Source organism: Salmo trutta, chromosome 18, assembly GCF_901001165.1.
Source record: "Salmo trutta chromosome 18, fSalTru1.1, whole genome shotgun sequence".
Lineage (NCBI taxonomy): Eukaryota > Metazoa > Chordata > Actinopteri > Salmoniformes > Salmonidae > Salmo > Salmo trutta.
In genome coordinates, this window is record NC_042974.1 from 36486879 (window position 1) to 36506274 (window position 19396).

General features: G+C 42.4%; 1 protein-coding gene across 1 annotated transcript in view; it reads left to right on the plus strand.

Moving 5' to 3' along the window:
• Positions 1–841: 841 nt before the first annotated feature.
• LOC115152671 (homeobox protein koza-like) overlaps positions 842–19396 on the plus strand; it is a 49212-nt gene continuing 30657 nt past the window's right edge. Inside the window, exons 1-2 of the mRNA XM_029697412.1 lie at positions 842–1093; positions 2579–2585. Of these exons, the coding sequence (XP_029553272.1) occupies positions 842–1093; positions 2579–2585 (259 nt within the window). The remainder of the gene's footprint in view (positions 1094–2578; positions 2586–19396) is intronic.

A 19396-nucleotide genomic window follows, 5' to 3' on the forward strand; every position in this document is an offset into this window, starting at 1 on the left:
ATAGTCTGTCCAGTAGCATCATATAGTGATCTCACTTGCAGCTTATCCTTTTGAGGACTGAGAAAAACAAACAAAACACAGTTAAAGCCTACCCCTTCCCTCCATGAAGTCTCAATCTGTCTTTGTAAGGAGTAGGTAGGCGTACACACACATGCACGTGCCAGCAAGTGGATAATCTGTCTCTACCCTCTGTTCTACTGGCAAACGTGCAATCACTGGAGAATAAACTAGATTAGCTCAGTTTGAGACTATCCTCTCAGCGGGACATTGAAAACTGTTTTATCCTATGTTTCAGCGAGTCGTGGCTGAACAAGGACATGGATAATATACAGTTAGCTGGGTTCTCTGTGCATCCGCAAGACAGAACAGCAGCCTCCGGTAAGATCGGGGTTGCAACTATTTGCAACTAGATAGGAAAAAACTCTAGATAACCTTTACCCCCCACACAGAGGCGCGTACAAAGCTCTCCCTCGCCCTCCATTTGGCAAATCAGACCATAACTCTATCTTCCTGATTCCTGCTTACAAGGAAAAACTCAAACAGCAAGTACCAGTAACGCGCTCAATATGGAAGTGGTCTGATGAAGTGGATGCTAAGCTACAGGACTGTTTCGCTAGCATTGAGGAGTATACCACATCAGTCACCGGCTTCATTAATATGTGCATTGATGACGTCGTCCCCACAGTGACCGTACGTACATATCCCAACCAGAAGCCATGGATTACAGGCAACATCCGCACTGAGTTAAAGGCTAGAGCTGCTTTCAAGGAGCGGGACACTAATCCGGAAGTTTATAAGAAATCCTGCCACATCCTACGACAAACAGGCAAATAATCAATACATGACTAAGATCGAATCCTACGACAACAGCTCTGACGCTTGTCGAAGGTGGCAGGGCTTGCAAACTATCACGCATTACAAAGGGAAGCCCACCCGTGAGCTGCCCATTGACAAGAACCTACCAGACGTGCTAAAGGCCTTCTGTACTCGCTTCGATGCAAGCAACATTGAACCATGCATGAGCGCACCAGCTGTTCCAGATGACTGTGTGATCACGCTGTCCATAGCTGATGTGAACAAGACCTTCAAACAGGTTAACATTCACAAGGTCGCAGGGCCAGATGGATTACCTGGACGTGTACTCAGAGCATGCGCGGACCAGCTGACAAGTGTCTTCACTGACATTTTCAACCGCTACCTGACCCAGTTCTGTAATACCTACATGTTTGAAGCAGATCACCATAGTCCCTGTTCCCAAGAACACCAAGGTAACCTGCCTAAATGACTACCGACCCGTAGCACTCACATCTGTAGCAATTAAATGCTTTGAAGGCTGGTTATGGCTCACATCAACACCATCATCCCAGAAACCCTGGACCCACTCCAATTTGCATAACACCCCAACTGATCCACAGATGATGCAATCTCTATTGCACTCCACACAGCCCTTTCCCACCTGGACAAAATGAACACATACATGAGAATGCTGTTCATTGACTACAGCTCAGCGTTCAACACCATAGTGTCCTCCAAGCTCATTACTAAGCTAAGAACCCTGGGACTGAACACCTCCTTCTGCAACTGGATCCTGGACTTCCTGACGGGCCTCCCCCAGGTGGTGAGGGTAGTCAACAACACATCTGCCATGCTGACCCTCAATATGGGTCCCCTCAGGGGTGTGTGCTTAGTCCCCACCTGTACTCCCTGTTCACCCACGACCGCGAGGCCACATGCAACTCCAATACCATCATTACGTTTGCCAATGACACGGCGGTGATAAGACTGATCACCAACAATGATGAGACATCCTACACACACCAACACAGTCGTGAGGAGGGCACGACATCACATATTCCCCCTCAGGAGGCTGAAAAGATTTGGCATGGGTCCTCATATCCTCAAAAATTGAGAGCATCCTGACTGGTTGAAGGCATGGCAAGCGATAAGCAGTACGGCAAGCGGTACCGGAGCGTCAAGTCTGAGACCAAAAGGCTCCTTAACGGCTTCTAACCACAAGCCATAAGACTGCTGAACAGTTAATCAAATGGCTACCTGGACTATTTGCATTGACCCCCTCATTTTATTTGTATCTATTATTATGTTTTGCACTGACTCTCTTGCACAGGCTCACTGGACTCGAACCACACACCCACATATACTACACTGACACACACACACACACACATTCACATTCCTTCACGCTCTTCACACACACTGCTGCTACTCTCTGTTTATTATCTATGCATTATCTATGCATAGTCACTCTAGTTTATTTATCACTTTTTTCTTACTTTTTTAAAACTGCATTTTTGGTAAGGGCTCGTAAGTAAGTATTTTCGGCACATGTGACAAATAAAATTTGATTTGATTTGACTCATGCTCACACACACTGAAATCAGCGTCCCCACAGGAAGCTTCTAGCCTCACGCCCATGGCTCGGGTTAGAGAGCATCTTTCACACCCTTCTGAACTGGCCTTTTATTTCCTCTCTTTCCCTTCCTTATTCTCTCTATACCTCCCTTTGTGTATATATCTGACTCTCTGTGTCTCTGTCACTCGTGCTGTCTCTTCTTACCAGAGGTTGAGTGAGCTCAGCAAACACAGACATCACTATTTCAAAACACTCTAGTGGTACATTGCACAGTCCTGAACTTGTCTTGTCTGGTCCCCATTGACTATGTTATGATTGATTGCTCCCAAGCGATTATAGAGTCACCAGCAATGCAAACTGTTTATGCTCTGTCGAACACAAACTATGCAGCACTTCCATGTCTCAAAAACACTCCGTTCAGGCCTCCCGAGTGGCGCAGCAGTCTAAGGCACTGCATCACTACGGACTCGGGTTCGATCCCAGACTGTGTTACAAATGGCCATAACCGGGAGTCCCATAGGTCGGCGCACGATTGGCCCACTGTTGTCCGGGTTAGGGGAGGGTTTGACCGGGGGGGCTTTACTTGGCTCATCGCCCTCTAGCGACTCCTTGTGGCGGGCAGGTGCGCCTGCAGGCTGACTCGCGTTGTCAATTGAACAGTGTTTCCTCCGACACATTGGTGCAGCTGGCTTCCGTGTTACGAAGCACGTTTTGGCGGGTTTCCTGAACCCCTTGGGGATTTGCAGCGATGAGACAAGATCGTTATTGAAAAGGGGGTAAAAATACAAAGAAAAACTATTTTCTTTTTTGTATATAATTACTTTTTGTACTACATTTTGCCATTTTGTTTTCTAAACCCACTCCTTTCGAAGGATACTTTCTTTAAGGGTTTTCTCCAATCAGTTGTCAAAACAAGACAGTATGTTTTATTAACACGTCAATTATATGCAAATCTGCTCTAGGATCAGTTCGAAATGATAGTGAAAGATAATTAAACAGGGAGTGGACTGATTTATCGATAATGATTTATTGGACTGTGAAACATAACATCGTGATGATAATATAATAATGACAGTAATTTTTTCTGCCATATTGCAAGCAGAGGCACCTCCCTCACTAGTTTGGCTTCCCCTAATCTAGGCTTCATTCACCTCTATTCTGTTTCTCGGTTCTGGAGTCAAGCAAGATATTTTCTCAGAAAATGATTAATTTCCCAATTTGTATTGCTGGAATGACCCATAAACAACAAGCAGAACCTTTAGGAGGAAAACAGCTGGACAACACAACAGTGAAAAGTGGGAAGTTGTGAACTGCATTGAGATTGTGAGAGAGGATTATACTCTATGCTAACATATTCTTTGTTATACAACGGGCGGGACTAATCCTGAATGCTGATTAGTTAAAAAACACATTTCAGACGGTGTCTATTCCACAAGTTACCACCAGCTAAATCTGATGTTAAAATGCCTATTTACTCTCTTCCATCTGACTGCGCAATCCACTGTCTCATCAGCCCAGCCAGGCAAATTATAAACTTGATCTCTACTATAAAATGCATCGAGACGTTCTTACTTTATTTAGACTAATATGTTGTTTTTAACAGCAGAGATTTGTATAAACCTTGCTGTCTGTCTCTCTGACATTTGCAACATTGTTTCAATATTCAAATTCGATCTCCAGCTGTCCCATAGTAATGAACGTGACGGGAGTCAGGATGAGACAGACAGGTAGGCAGCTTTTCTCAACCAGATCAAATCATGAATCAGCATAATTTTTATGGATATATATAAAGAACTATTAATAGAAAACAGGTAAAGCGAAACAAAGTGCAGCTAGTTTGCAGTCTTTCCAGTTTCAGTTTGAAGTGATAATTAGCTCATTGTTTTGGATATATCCAAATAAATGTCATTAGGTAACTGCTTAATGTAACGGCCATCGTAGGAAGTGGACCAAGGCGCAAACAGTCTTGCAGGCAACACACAGCTATGCAAAAACAACCTCCCACAATACCCAAAAACAAACACACCCCTATATATAGGACCTTCAATCAGAGGCAACGATAAACAGCTGCCTCCAATTGAAGGCCCAATCCCAATTAACTAAACATAAAACTAAACACCCTAGATCAGACATAGAAATACACAACATAGAACCTAACCAAAAACCCCAGACTAATCTAAACAAACACTCGTCTACAAAACATATATAAGAACAAACCCCGATCCACATAAAACAAACACCCCCTGCCATGTCCTGAACAAACTATAGGACGTGACACTTAAAATGCAAAACAGCTTATACTTTGTCGTTATTCTGGCTGCGCTGTTTGACGTGACAATAAGTTAGCTGTAGTTGGCTAGCTAGGAAGCAAGGAAAAAGAACGATGCCAGTCAGTATGGCAATAGAACATTTAGAAGGAACGACTGGGTCGCGTCTCTGGTATCCGAACCGATAGAAAAAACGACCAGCCAGCTTCGGTAGCAACCATAGATTTGTGTCGGGACTATATCTTGTGGAAGGATGAAATAGTCTGAATAAAATATGTAAATCATTATTTGAAAATGTTGGTAACCTGAAGCCGGTGTTTGGAGAATATATTGGCACAGTGGTAATATATCCCCCAAACACCAGCTTCTCTGGCATTATCAATTTTACACTCATCCTGATAGTGCCCTGCCTTTCTCATGCCTGTGTACAGTATGTTGCAAGTCACCACAGTGATTCATCACTTATACTAACAGTGTGGTCAGCAGCAGCGGGTTCCCAGGCACTACAGGCCTCATCAGTCTTGGGGTCTGTTCAGAAATAGCTCCTGTAATCAATGGACATTATTTTGAAAGTAATTACCCATGGTCCTTCTGTCACGTCCTGACCAGCAGAGGGAGTAGTTGTTTAGTATTTGGTCAGGATGTGGCAGAAGCTGTGTGTTGTATGTAGTTTCTAGTTGTTCGGTTTCTGTGTTAGTCTGTGTGACTCCCGATCAGGAACAGCTGGATATCATTGTTCCTGATTGGGAGTCATATATTAGGTGTGTCTTTTTCTCCTGGGGTTGTGGGTTGTTTATTTTGCATGGCTACGTATAGTTATAGCCTGTGAAACTCTCTCCTGTTGTTCTAGTTTATTGTTTTTCCGTGTGCATCAAACTTAATAAAATGATGTGGAACACGCAACCCGCTGCGTATTGGTCTGACAGTGATTTCTCCTTATCGTCAGACGACGAGGCTTGTGACACCTTCACAGGTTCACCGTCAGTCTGTGTGTCTGTCCACATAATCTACAGTACACAATGCTATTAGACCCCATAGCCCACCCCTTAAAATAAACCCCCCAAATAAAAACCATGCCAAGTGGTTTCTTAGATAAGTTTTGCTCTGTTGATTGTGTGTCTGAGTTTTATAATAAAGCATTTTGAGTCTCCAGGGATGTTAGTTTGGCAGTTTTCTGGGTAAGTAGCCTACCCAACCAATTGTCTCAGGACAACTAATTATGGGAAAGTCTGATGACAAATATGAAGGATAAATTTGAACAATACCTGGACCAGAACTAATGCACCCTATCTCTTCATCTCTCTACTGTATATTTGTACACTAAAACATGAGCTGATGTGAAATTCAACTGCCTCTACCTTATGCTGTACACCTCCTATCTTACCCCATCCAAGCATAGACCTCTGTTACACAGTATTCCTGCCTATGTGAACCCCGTCATAAACCACAATAGAGAAGCCATGGCCAAACTAATTATCCTAGTGATGACTTTTCAACACACCCCACAAACGGCAGCTGTCTGAAACGCTTAGTCATATATTCCTTCTCTTTGAACATGAGCGGTGATATGCACACACGCACACACATACACAAACACTCACCCATTCACACACGCGCACACATGCATGTATGTACACGCGCGCGCACACACACACACACACACACACACACACACACACACACACACACACACACACACACACACACACACACACACACACACACACACACACACACACACACACACACACACACACACACACACACACTGAACCCAGAACAGCAGTTGGTGTCTGTGCTAAAGTGTTAGAGAACATCTGTCACCTGGAGAAGTTCTTGACAGTTATAATGACCTTCTGTCAACTCCCTCCTTAAATGGCCAATACACCCTGGCAATGTTTAACAAGCACACAAGCCAGAGAGATTGCGTGCTTCTGTATACTAGAGCCAGGACGATGCCAGTATCGCAAACTCTTTGGTACTTTAAAAACCTGCTGTGTGTAAAATATTGTGCTGTAGCTTGGAAAATAAATAAATGTGACTTTAGATGACAACCTAATGATGTTTGATTCAAACATTAGGACTGTTTTCCTAAAGTTATTAAATCCGCTTCGTGCTTTGTTTCCTTGGCATGATACTAGCGATTATTGTGATACTGGTATCGTCCTGGCCCTGTGCAAAACAGCTAGTAGCCTTACATATCCCTGACATGACCTTTTCACACAGAGAAGTGTACTAATAGTGTTCCTATTTTGTCAGCCCAGTAATTGTTTCACAATGTTGCACAACGTCTATCATTGGCTCTAAGGAACAAACTGTGCTACCAATGACTCTCATATACTTAATAAAGGTATCCAGGACGTTCATGGTACGTGAACACATAAACACACACATTTTAAACACTTTCTTTGAAGACACAAATCACATTACATCATAAAGGATTCAAACATTTAAAAGGTGTGGAGAAAAAAGTCTATTTTCCTCCACACAGCGAGGCTGCTCATAACGGCTGAAATCGAGCAGTACCTAGCCAGCTGTTTGCTCTACTCTTAGGCAGGCCTGCAATCTGAAGACCACGTACCATAAGCTTATGGACGTGGCTGAGACTGCCAAATACTAATGCCACGAACTCACATTGGTATCCCGGGCTGTCCAAGCGTGATATGAGGGGTTGGTATTTAAGAGCAGCCCACTTCCAAAATCGACACCTCCCTCTCGACTCCCCCCACAACAACAATATCTGGCTTATTTGCATACAAGAAAACACATCATCATCAACATTGAACCAGGCTCCTCTCAGAAGAGAATGTTTGTGAATGTGTGCTGTGGTGAGACCGCATGTCTCACCTCATTAGCTACTAGGTCGACAAGGTGGCCATGTCTATCAATATACAAGTCTTTGTATGAACGGCAACCATTAACAACATGTGCAGCAGACTATATAAAATATAGAATGGATTATGGTTTGCAGGGTACCAGAGTGCTTGGTTATATTTTGTGGGTAGAACTTGCAACCTTGCCTTAACAGTAAAGGTTAGAATGTCCTCGCCAATGGCAGCCTTCTGGTATATGGAATGGGACAGAGTGGTCAGCACAGTCCAAGGCAGGGAGTTTCTCCTTCAGCCTCAGGCCAATCCAATGCTTCCATAGCTGCATCCATCTGATACCGACACACACACACACACACACACACACACACAATATGTTTCTGCTATTTGAAAGGCTTGCTGGGGGTGAATTTTATTTTGAGTGCATAGCGCTGTACATGAGTATTGTAAAAGCTGGGACTAAGTAACCAGGATGCTATCAGTAGGAGTTGAGTCATCTGGAGTTGTGTCATCGGGAGTTATAGTTGATTCAAGAGGAATTTAAAAAAGATATATTTTTATGGTCATTTAAAATATGTGCATGATTATAGAAAATAAGAATCAATGAACAAACGAATCTGTCTGTCTGTCTGTCTGTCTGTCTGTCCTTCCGTCTCTCTGTCTACAGTGTCTTCAGAAAATATAGAAAATAAGAAAATATAAAAAAGTATATTCACCCATCTACACACAATACCCCATAATGACAAAGTGAAAAAATGTTTTTAGAAATGTTTGCAAATTTATTGAAAGTGAAATACAGAAATATTGAATTAATGATTGGGGTGGCAGCGTAGCCTAGTGGTTAGAGTAGCAACCGAAAGGTTGCAAGTTCAAATCCCTGAGCTGACAAGGTACATATCTGTTGTTCTGCCCCTGAACAAGGCTGTCATTGAAAATAAGAATTTGTTCTTAACTGACTTGCCGAGTTAAATATTTTTTTTAAAGTATTCACACCCTGAGTCAACACATGTTTGAATCACCTTTGGCAGCGATTACAGCAGTGAGTCTTTCTCGGTAACTTGCTAAGAGCTTTGCAAACCTGGATTGTACAATATTTTCCCATTTATTTTTTCCAAATTCGTCAAGCTCTGTCAAATTGGTTGTTGATTATTGCTAGACAACCATTTACAAGTCTTGCCATAGAAGGACATTGGTCAAGGAGGTGACCAAGAACCCAATGACCACTCCGACAGAACTACAGAGTTCATTGGCTTAGATGGGAGAACCTGCCAGAAGGACAACAGTCTCTACAGCACTTCACCAATCTGGGCTTTATGGGAGAGTGGCCAGACGGAAGCTTCTCCTGAGAAAAAGACACATGACAGCACACCTGGAGTTTGCAAAAAGGCACGTGAAAGACTCTGAGAGCATAAGGCAAACGTTTTTGTGGTCTGATGAGACAAAAATTGAATTATCTGGCCTGAATGCAAAGCACTATGTCTGGAGAAAAACAGACTTGAGTCCCATTGAAAATCTCTGGAAAGACTTGAAGATTGCTATTCACCGCTGTCTAACTTAACAGAGCTTGAGAAAATGTGCAAAGAAGAAGGAGATAAAATCTCCAAATCCAGATGTGCAAAGCTGATACAGATGTAACCAAAACAGCTAAAAGCTATAATCGCCGCCAAAGGTGCTTCTACAAAGTATTGACTCCGGGGGTGGGAATACTTATGTGAATGAGATTTATTTATTTAATTTTCAATAAATTATCAAAAATGTATCACTTTCTCATTATGGGGTATTGTGTGTAGTGGGTGAGACTAAACTATTTTTTTATCCATTTTGAATTCAGGGTGTAACACAAAAATGTGGATGAATACTTTCTGAACTCTATCTATCTATCATTATAAAATGTGTTGACATTGCGGTTGACCAAGAGAACAATACACATTTTTGTTATAAAGCCTACATTTCTTTATGACATTTAGTCTGTTTGTCAGGTGGGTGGTCACGTGTGTTTGCGATCAGAGGACAACTGGTTTGAGCCCAGTAAGGAGACAGGAACTATGGAGGAAGTGAAGCTGTTAACGGCACGGTGACACCAACTACATACGACCTTAGAAATGGCCTCCAGTCTCCTTTTCACCTTGTTTATCACGTGATGTACTTGAACTTTCACATGTGGGCAGGTGTAAGGTCGAAGGGCTGGCATTACGTTGCAAAAGTGGGCGTGTACGTGTGCTGGCTTATACTAGTTCCGTCAACAACACACACATCACTGGTGGAATAATGGGCTACACAGACGTCTCTGACAGCAAGAGCAGCGTCGTCTCTGACTATATCCCTGAGGGAGATTTGCTTACCTTGGAAGATCTGGAGAGAATTCGAACAGATCCAACAATACAGTGCCTTCAGAAAGTATTCACACCCCTTGAGTTTTTCCATACTTTGTTGTGTTACAGACTGAATTTAAAATGGATTAAATTGAGATGTTGTGTCACTGGCCTACTCACAATACCCCATAATGTCAAAGTGGAATTATTATTATTATTAATTTTTTAGCAAATTAATTAAAAATAAAAAGAGATAAGTATTCAACCCCTTTGTTATGGCAAGCCTAAATAAGATCATTAATACAAATGTGCTTAACAAGTCCCATAATAAGGTGCATGGACTCACAATAATAGTGTTTAACATGATTTTTGAATGACTACCTCATATCTGTACACCACACATATAATTATCTGTAAGGTCCCTCAGTCGAGCAGTGAATTTCAAACACAGATTCAACCACAAAGACCAGGGAGGTTTTCCAATGCCTCACAGACAAGGGTACCTATTGGTAAAAATAAAAATGAGGGGGTAATAAAAATAAAAATAAATAATTACAAAATAATTAAAAAATCAAATCAAATTTTATTTGTCACATGTGCCGAAAACAACAGGTGTAGACCTTACAGTTAAATGCTCACTTACAACAACGCAGTTTTAAGAAAAATAGTTGTTTAGTAAAAAATAGATAGGTAAAAAATAATTAAAGAGCAGCAGTAAAATAATAGTAGTGGGGCTATATACAGGGGGTACCGGTACAGAGTCAATGTGGGGGGGCATAGGTCAGTTGAGGCAATTGAGGCAATATGTACAGTACATGTAGGTAGAGTTAAAGTGACTATACATAGATAATAAACAGAGAGTAGCAGCAGCGTAAAATGGGGTGGGGGGGTCTACTATTGCAAATAGTCTGGGTAGCCATTTGATTAGCTGTTCAGGAGACTTATGGCTTGGGGGTAGAAGCTGTTAAGAAGCCTTTTGGACCTAGACTTGGCATTCCGGTACCGCTTGCCGTGTGGTAGCAGAGAGAACAGTCTATGACTAGGGTGGCTGGATGTCTTTGACAATTTTTAGGGCCTTCCTCTGACACCGCCTGGTACAGCGGTCCTGGTTTGCAGGAAGCTTGGCCCCAGTGATGTACTGGGCCGTACGACCTACCCTCTGCAGTGCCTTGCGGTCGGAGGCCAAGCAGTTGCCATACCAGGCAATGATACCTCAATTACCGGTGCCCCCGCACATTGACTCTGTACCGGTAACCCCCTGTATATAGTCTCACTATTGTTATTGTACTGCTGCTCTTTAATTACTTGTTCCTTTTATTTCTTATTCATATTTCTTAAACTGCATTGTTGGTTAGGGGCTTGTAAGTAAGCATTTCACTGTAAGGTCTACACCTGTTGTATTTGGCGCATTTGAACATGGTGAAGTTATTAATTACACTTTGGATGGTGTATAAATACACCTAGTCACATACAAACATACAGTTTTCCTTCCTAACTCAGTTGCTGGAGAGGAAGGAAACCGCTCAGGGATTTCACAATGAGGCCAATGGTGACATTAAAACAGTTACAGAGTTTAATGGCTGTGATAGGAGAAAACGGAGGTTGGGTCAACAAGATTCCAGTTACTCCTCAATACTAACCTAATTGACAGAATAGACTATATAATTACAGACATTGACCCTTTCTCTTTTAGCTCATTCACTGTCAAGCCACTAACACATCTGTCTGATCACAGCCAAATTATGTTGTTCCTCAAAAGAACAGTCATGGGAACAACCACACATTCACAGCCCAGTAAGCGGGGCCCTAAACAGCACAGAAGAATACCAGAAAGCAACCTGTAACCAAAATAAACACTCTTAAATAACTTTCTGGATACCACATTCACTCATAGTAAAGAAGGCAACAATCTATCAGTAGAAAACATAAACTATATATTCAGGCAAACGGCAAAAGAAGCACAACTGAAATTGATAAAAAACAAAACAAAATAGACCACAGATGACAACTGGTTTGATGTAGATTGTAAAATTATATAAAAAAAAAAAAACGTAATAATGGTGAATTACGCCTTCATTACTATGTACTTTAAAACTCTATAAACTCAGAACCAAAAAAGCACAGTACAACAGCAAGAAGCTGACACTAATTGAGGAGTCCATAAACACAAACAACTTCTGGCAAAATTGGAAAAAACGAAACAAATCAAAACAAGAGGAATTAGCGATACAAAATGGTGACATATGGACAACCCATTTTAAAACACTCTACAACACCATTCAAATTGACACAAACGCAGAACAATGCAAAATTCATGAGAAGTTGAACGGAATAGAAAAAGCTATAAAGGGCAATCAAAATCCATTGGACTCCCCAATTACTGACCAGGAGCTCTATAAGAAACTTCAGGCCCTCAAATTTAAAAAAGCATGTGGACCTGATGGCATCCTAAATGAGATGCTCAAACTCACTAGTGTAAAATTTCAATTGGCTATATTAAAACTGTTTAATTTGATCCCGAGTGTAGGTTATTTCCCTGACATCTGGAATCAAGGACTCATTACCCCAATCTTTAAGAACAGAGACAAATTTGACCCTAACAATTACAGAGGCATTTGTGTGAACAGTAACCTGGGGAAGGTTTTCTGTAGTATTATACATGTAAGAGTTCTAAACTTCCATAAGCACAATGTCTTGAGTAAAAGCCAAATTGGATTTTTACCAAAACATCGCACAACCAATCATATTTACACCCTACACACCCTGATAGATGAACATGTCCACCAAAATAATACCAAAATGTACACTTGCTTTATCGACTTCAAAAAAGCATGTGATTCTATTTGGCACACAGGACTGTTCTACAAAGTTATTGAAAGTGGTGTAGGTGGTAAAACATATGACATAATTAAATCAATGTATACTGGCAATACGTGCAGCATTAAAATAGGCAAGAATTCAGAATTCTTTAACCAGGGGTGGGGCCTTCACCAGGGTTGCAAACTGAGCCCTGCACTCTTTAATATTTACATCAACGAATTGGCCACAATTCTAAAAAAAATCCTCAGCCCTGGTGTTAGTCTCCACAATTCAGAGGTTAAATGCCTACTCTTCGCAGATGACCTATGTCTGCTGTCACCCACAGCACATGGCCTACAGCAGAGCCTGGACCTGCAAGAGCAGTACTGCCAGACCTGGGCACTGGCACTAACCCTCAAAAAGACTCAAAAAAAGATTTTTCCAAAGAAGATCCAGATCTCAAGGAATTATACCAAAGTTCTCAATTGGTACAAAATATACTGCTCAAAAAAATAAAGGGAACACTTAAACAACACAATGTAACTCCAAGTCAATCACACTTCTGTGAAATCAAACTGTCCACTTAGGAAGCAACACTGATTGACAATACATTTCACATGCTGTTGTGCAAATGGAATAGACAACAGGTGGAAATTATAGGCAATTAGCAAGACACCCCCAATAAAGGAGTGGTTCTGCAGGTGGTGACCACAGACCACTTCTCAGTTCCTATGCTTCCTGGCTGATGTTTTGGTCACTTTTGAATGCTGGCGGTGCTTTCACTCTAGTGGTAGCATGAGACGGAGTCTACAACCCACACAAGTGGCTCAGGTAGTGCAGCTCATCCAGGATGGCACATCAATGTGAGCTGTGGCAAGAAGGTTTGCTGTGTCTGTCAGCGTAGTGTCCAGAGCATGGAGGCGCTACCAGGAGACAGTACATCAGGAGACGTGGAGGAGGCCGTAGGAGGGCAACAACCCAGCAGCAGGACCGCTACCTCTGCCTTTGTGCAAGGAGGAGCAGGAGGAGCACTGCCAGAGCCCTGCAAAATGACCTCCAGCAGGCCACAAATGTGCATGTGTCTGCTCAAATGGTCAGAAACAGACTCCATGAGGGTGGTATGAGGGCCCGACGTCCACAGGTGGGGGTTGTGCTTACAGCCCAACACCGTGCAGGACGTTTGGCATTTGCCAGAGAACACCAAGATTGGCAAATTCGTCACTGGCGCCCTGTGCTCTTCACAGATGAAAGCAGGTTCACACTGAGCACATGTGACAGACGTGACAGAGTCTGGAGACGCCATGGAGAACGTTCTGCTGCCTGCAACATCCTCCAGCATGACCAGTTTGGCGGTGGGTCAGTCATGGTGTGGGGTGGCATTTCTTTGGGGGGCCGCACAGCCCTCCATGTGCTTGCCAGAGGTAGCCTGACTGCCATTAGGTACCGAGATGAGATCCTCAGACCACTTGTGAGACCATATGCTGGTGCGGTTGGCCCTGGGTTCCTCCTAATGCAAGACAATGCTAGACCTCATGTGGCTGGAGTGTGTCAGCAGTTCCTGCAAGAGGAAGGCATTGATGCTATGGACTGGCCCGCCCGTTCCCCAGACCTGAATCCAATTGAGCACATCTGGGACATCATGTCTTGCTCCATCCACCAACGCCACATTGCACCACAGACTGTCCAGGAGTTGGCGGATGCTTTAGTCCATGTCTGGGAGGAGATCCCTCAGGAGACCATCCGCCACCTCATCAGGAGCATGCCCAGGCGTTGTAGGGAGGTCAAACAGGCACGTGGAGGCCACACACACTACTGAGCCTCATTTTGACTTGTTTTAAGGACATTACATCAAAGTTGGATCAGCCTGTAGTGTGGTTTTCCACTTTAATTTTGAGTGTTACTCCAAATCCAGATCTCCATGGGTTGATAAATTGGATTTCCATTGATTATTTTTGTGTGATTTTGTTGTCAGCACATTCAACAATGTAAAGAAAAAAGTATTTAATAAGATTATTTCATTCATTCAGATCTAGGATGTGTTATTTTAGTGTTCCCTTTATTTTTTTGAGCAGTGTATATCGAGTACTGCACACACTAAAATTACTTAGGTTTAAAGATAAGCTCAGCTGGACACCTTAATGATGCAGCGAATAAACTGAGAGAGAAAGCACGCAGGGCATTCTACGCCATTAAAAACAAATACGATTTGAAATACCTATTAAAATTTGGCTAAAGCGAATTAAATGTGTCATTGAACCAATTCATGGCAGTGATGTGTGGGGTCCACTTGCAAAACAAGATTTCAACAAATGGGACAAACACCCAATTGAAACTCTGCATGCAGAGTTCTGTAAGATTATCTTACATGTCCAGAGGAAACCTAGGCCAATATCCACTAATAATAAAAACTCAAAAAAGAGCAATTAAGTTTAGGAAACATCTAAAATACAGTGACCCCCTCTCATATCATTACCAAGACCTACAATGCCAAGAGCTGAGCAAAGAAATTAGTCACCTCATCCAGCTGGTCCTGGGGCTGAGTTCACAAACCTGTTCTACTAACACACTGAAGCATCCAATCAATCAGAATAAAACAAATTACAACACAGTCAAAACAAAACTACATTGCTTATTGGGAAACACAATCACAAAGGAAACTGCAGTGCTATCTGGCCTGAAATCGACAGTACACGATGGCAAACTATTTGACCATAGTTACTGATCAAAACCATAGAAAAACCTTGATAAAGTACAGGCTCAGTGAGCACAGTCTTGCCATTGAGAAGGGTAGACACAGGAAAATCTGGCTCCCTGAAGAGGAAAGGCTGTGTAACCACTGCACCAGAGCAGGACCTGAGACGAGCTGCATTTCCTGACAAAATGTCAAAAATAGAAAACAATTAGAGTGTCATTTCTCCAAATTTGAAACCCCTTTTCAAGGTTTCAAAGACATCTCTGATGAGAATAAGCTACCCGTCCTGTTGGGGCAGGACGCAGAGAGCTGTGGGTTGGCAGCGCACTACATTGCTGCCTGCCATAAGATGAGGGACAGTGTCTGACAGACCAATCAACCTGGACATGTCCTCTACAGTATGCTTATTGTTATTGTTCAGTGTATGATTATTTTGACCCTTGGTTATTGTTGTTACTGTTGTTCTGTTGATAATTTTGATTGTTATTATTTTCATATTGTAAATATCCAAAGTAAGCGTTTGGCAATATTAACATTGTTACATCATGCCAATAAAGCAAATTGAATTGAAAATCTTTAAATATTTAAATTGTATCCAGGTTTGCAGTGTTTGTTTGAAAAAGAGAGATACTTTGAACAAGATTTAATTTTAAATTAATTGAAAATGAGACATGGCAATCTGCACAAAAGCAAAAAGGCAATTTTTTGACAATGGATACGCTTTTCTTAGTAATCTACTTGAGAACCATTTTGGGTTAATGTAAAACTTTTGAATAAGTAAAGAGAGTACTTTTATATTTAATCATCTCAACCCACCCAGTTCATATTCATTATATATTTTGTGGCGGCAGGTAGGCTAGTGGTTAGAGCTTTGGACCAGTAACCGAAAGGTTGCTGGATTGAATCCCCGAGCAGACAAGGTAAAAATCTGCTGTTCTGCTCCTGAACAAGGCAGTTAACCCACTGTTCCCCGGAAGGCCATCATTGTAAATAAGAATTTGTTCCTAACTGACTTACCTAGTTAAATAAAGGTTACATTAAAATAATATATATATATATATATATACACTGCTCAAAAAAATAAAGGGAACACTTAAACAACACAATGTAACTCCAAGTCAATCACACTTCTGTGAAATCAAACTGTCCACTTAGAAAGCAACACTGATTGACAATACATTTCACATGCTGTTGTGCAAATGGAATAGACAACAGGTGGAAATTATAGGCAATTAGCAAGACACCCCCAATAAAGGAGTGGTTCTGCAGGTGGGGACCACAGACCACTTCTCAGTTCCTATGCTTCCTGGCTGATGTTTTGGTCACTTTTGAATGCTGGCGGTGCTTTCACTCTAGTGGTAGCATGAGACGGAGTCTACAACCCACACAAGTGGCTCAGGTAGTGCAGCTCATCCAGGATGGCACATCAATACGAGCTGTGGCAAGAAGGTTTGCTGTGTCTGTCAGCGTAGTGTCCAGAGCATGGAGGCGCTACCAGGAGACAGGCCAGTACATCAGGAGACGTGGAGGAGGCCGTAGGAGGGCAACAACCCAGCAGCAGGACCGCTACCTCCGCCTTTGTGCAAGGAGGAGCAGGAGAAGCACTGCCAGAGCCCTGCAAAATGACCTCCAGCAGGCCACAAATGTGCATGTGTCTGCTCAAACGGTCTGAAACAGACTCAATGAGGGTGGTATGAGGGCCCGACGTCCACAGGTGGGGGTTGTGCTTACCGCCCAACACCGTGCAGGACGTTTGGCATTTGCCAGAGAACACCAAGATTGGCAAATTCGCCACTGGCGCCCTGTGTTCTTCACAGATGAAAGCAGGTTCACACTGAGCACATGTGACAGACGTGAAAGAGTCTGGAGACGCCGTGGAGAATGTTCTGCTGCCTGCAACATCCTCCAGCATGACCGGTTTGGCGGTGGGTCAGTCATGGTGTGGGGTGGCATTGCTTTGGGGGGCCGCACAGCCCTCCATGTGCTCGCTAGAGGTAGCCTGACTGCCATTAGGTACCGAGATGAGATCCTCAGACCCCTTGTGCGACCATATGCTGGTGCGGTTGGCCCTGGGTTCCTCCTAATGCAAGACAATGCTAGACCTCATGTGGCTGGAGTGTGTCAGCAGTTTCTGCAAGAGGAAGGCATTGATGCTATGGACTGGCCCGCCCGTTCCCCAGACCTGAATCCAATTGAGCACATCTGGGACATCATGTCTCGCTCCATCCACCAATGCCACGTTGCACCACAGACTGTCCAGGAGTTGGCGGATGCTTTAGTCCAGGTCTGGGAGGAGATCCCTCAGGAGACCATCCGCCACCTCATCAGGAGCATGCCCAGGCGTTGTAGGGAGGTCATACAGGCACGTGGAGGCCACACACACTACTGAGTCTCATTTTGACTTGTTTTAATGACATTACATCAAAGTTGGATCTGCCTGTAATGTGGTTTTCCACTTTCATTTTGAGTGTGACTCCAAATCCAGACCTTCATGGGTTGATAAATTGGATTTCCATTGATTATTTTTGTGTGATTTTGTTGTCAGCACATTCAACTATGTAAAGAAAAAAGTATTTAATAAGATTATTTCTTTCATTCAGATCTAGGATGTGTTGTTTAAGTGTTCCCTTTATTTTTTTGAGCAGTATATATAGATAGATAGATAGATAGATAGATAGATAGATAGATAGATAGATAGATAGATAGATAGATAGATATGCTTTATCCTGTCTGGTTTAGCATCCCAGATAAAGCAAAATATTTTTTGATCATATGATTTGAAAAACAAATCATCAGCAGTATGAGTAAACTGTGATATGCAGTATGAGTAAACGGTGAGTAAACTGTGATATGACTAATACCCTTACTACACCGCTCGTGGCGCGTGCACGAGCGTTGCAAAATAAATGTAGAAATCTATATTATTCAATTATTGCACCCACACTGCTCGCGCACGCCAATGAGCATCTGCGTTGCCAAGGGCTAAAATAGAAGTCAGTTCTATTTCTGACTTAAGCCCTGCCTCTCCCATTGGTTTATAGAAGCAGCTACCCACGTGCCATCTCCTCATTAGTTACACCCACGTGGGTGACTGAAAGACGAACGAGGTCAGTGGCGGTAATGCACCTAATTTATGAAAGTTGCCAATCGCAATATAAAGTCAAGAGAAGAAAATGCCTGGAAGGAGGAGAGATGACTAGAAGCGAGTCGGTTAACTGTTTTATGTGTGGATTAATTGGCAGAGTAGAGGACCTTGTGCATTTCAGGTAAAATAACAACTCAATGTTTATATCCCAGGACAAATTAGCTAGCAACAGCAAGCTAGCTAAATAGGACAAATTAGCTTGCAAGTGCAAGCTAGCTAGCTAAATTTCCATAAATGTTTAATGCTTTTCGACCTGTCCCCAAATTAATATAATTGGTTCAGTGTTTGTTTTGATATTTTAACCTGCGTGTCGTGATCGTGTTTGCTGTGGGGGGTCAAAATACATTTATGCATGACGGCGCATGATGGCGCATGCGCACAGCCGGTTTGGGTTCCGTGTAAGGATTAAATCAGTGTAATTTTTTCCATAAATAGACAGGTTGAGGATCTTGTCTATTTTTACTAGTTTTCTATTGAAATTCATTGAGTGGAGGTCATTTATATCTTTTTGTGATATATGAATACCACATTTGCAAAAATTTGCAAAAATGTCTAAAAACATGTTTTCACTTTTTCATTAAAGAGTGTTTTGTGTAGATGGGTAACAAACAAAAAATCAGTTTAATCCATTTTGATTTCATGCTGTAACACAACAAAATGTATAATAAGTCAAGGGGTATGAATACTTTCTAAAGGCACAGTATATGTTTGAGCCATTGGCTTCTAGCGACAAAGAAGATGTGAATTCGGAAAAGAAGTTCAACCACCCCTGCCCCGCGACGTGTGTGAATGTTACAGTAAGTAACGTTATGTAGCCTAGCTAACGTCATTATAGCTAGCGTTAGAAGGAACAACACTGAAAGTTCTATCAAAGCCTGAACATAAAAGTTAACTGTAAACATTATAAAGTTGAGTTGAGTCATCTGGAGTTGTGTCATCGGGATTTGTGTCATCTGGATTTACGCCAAGAGGTCCAAACCCC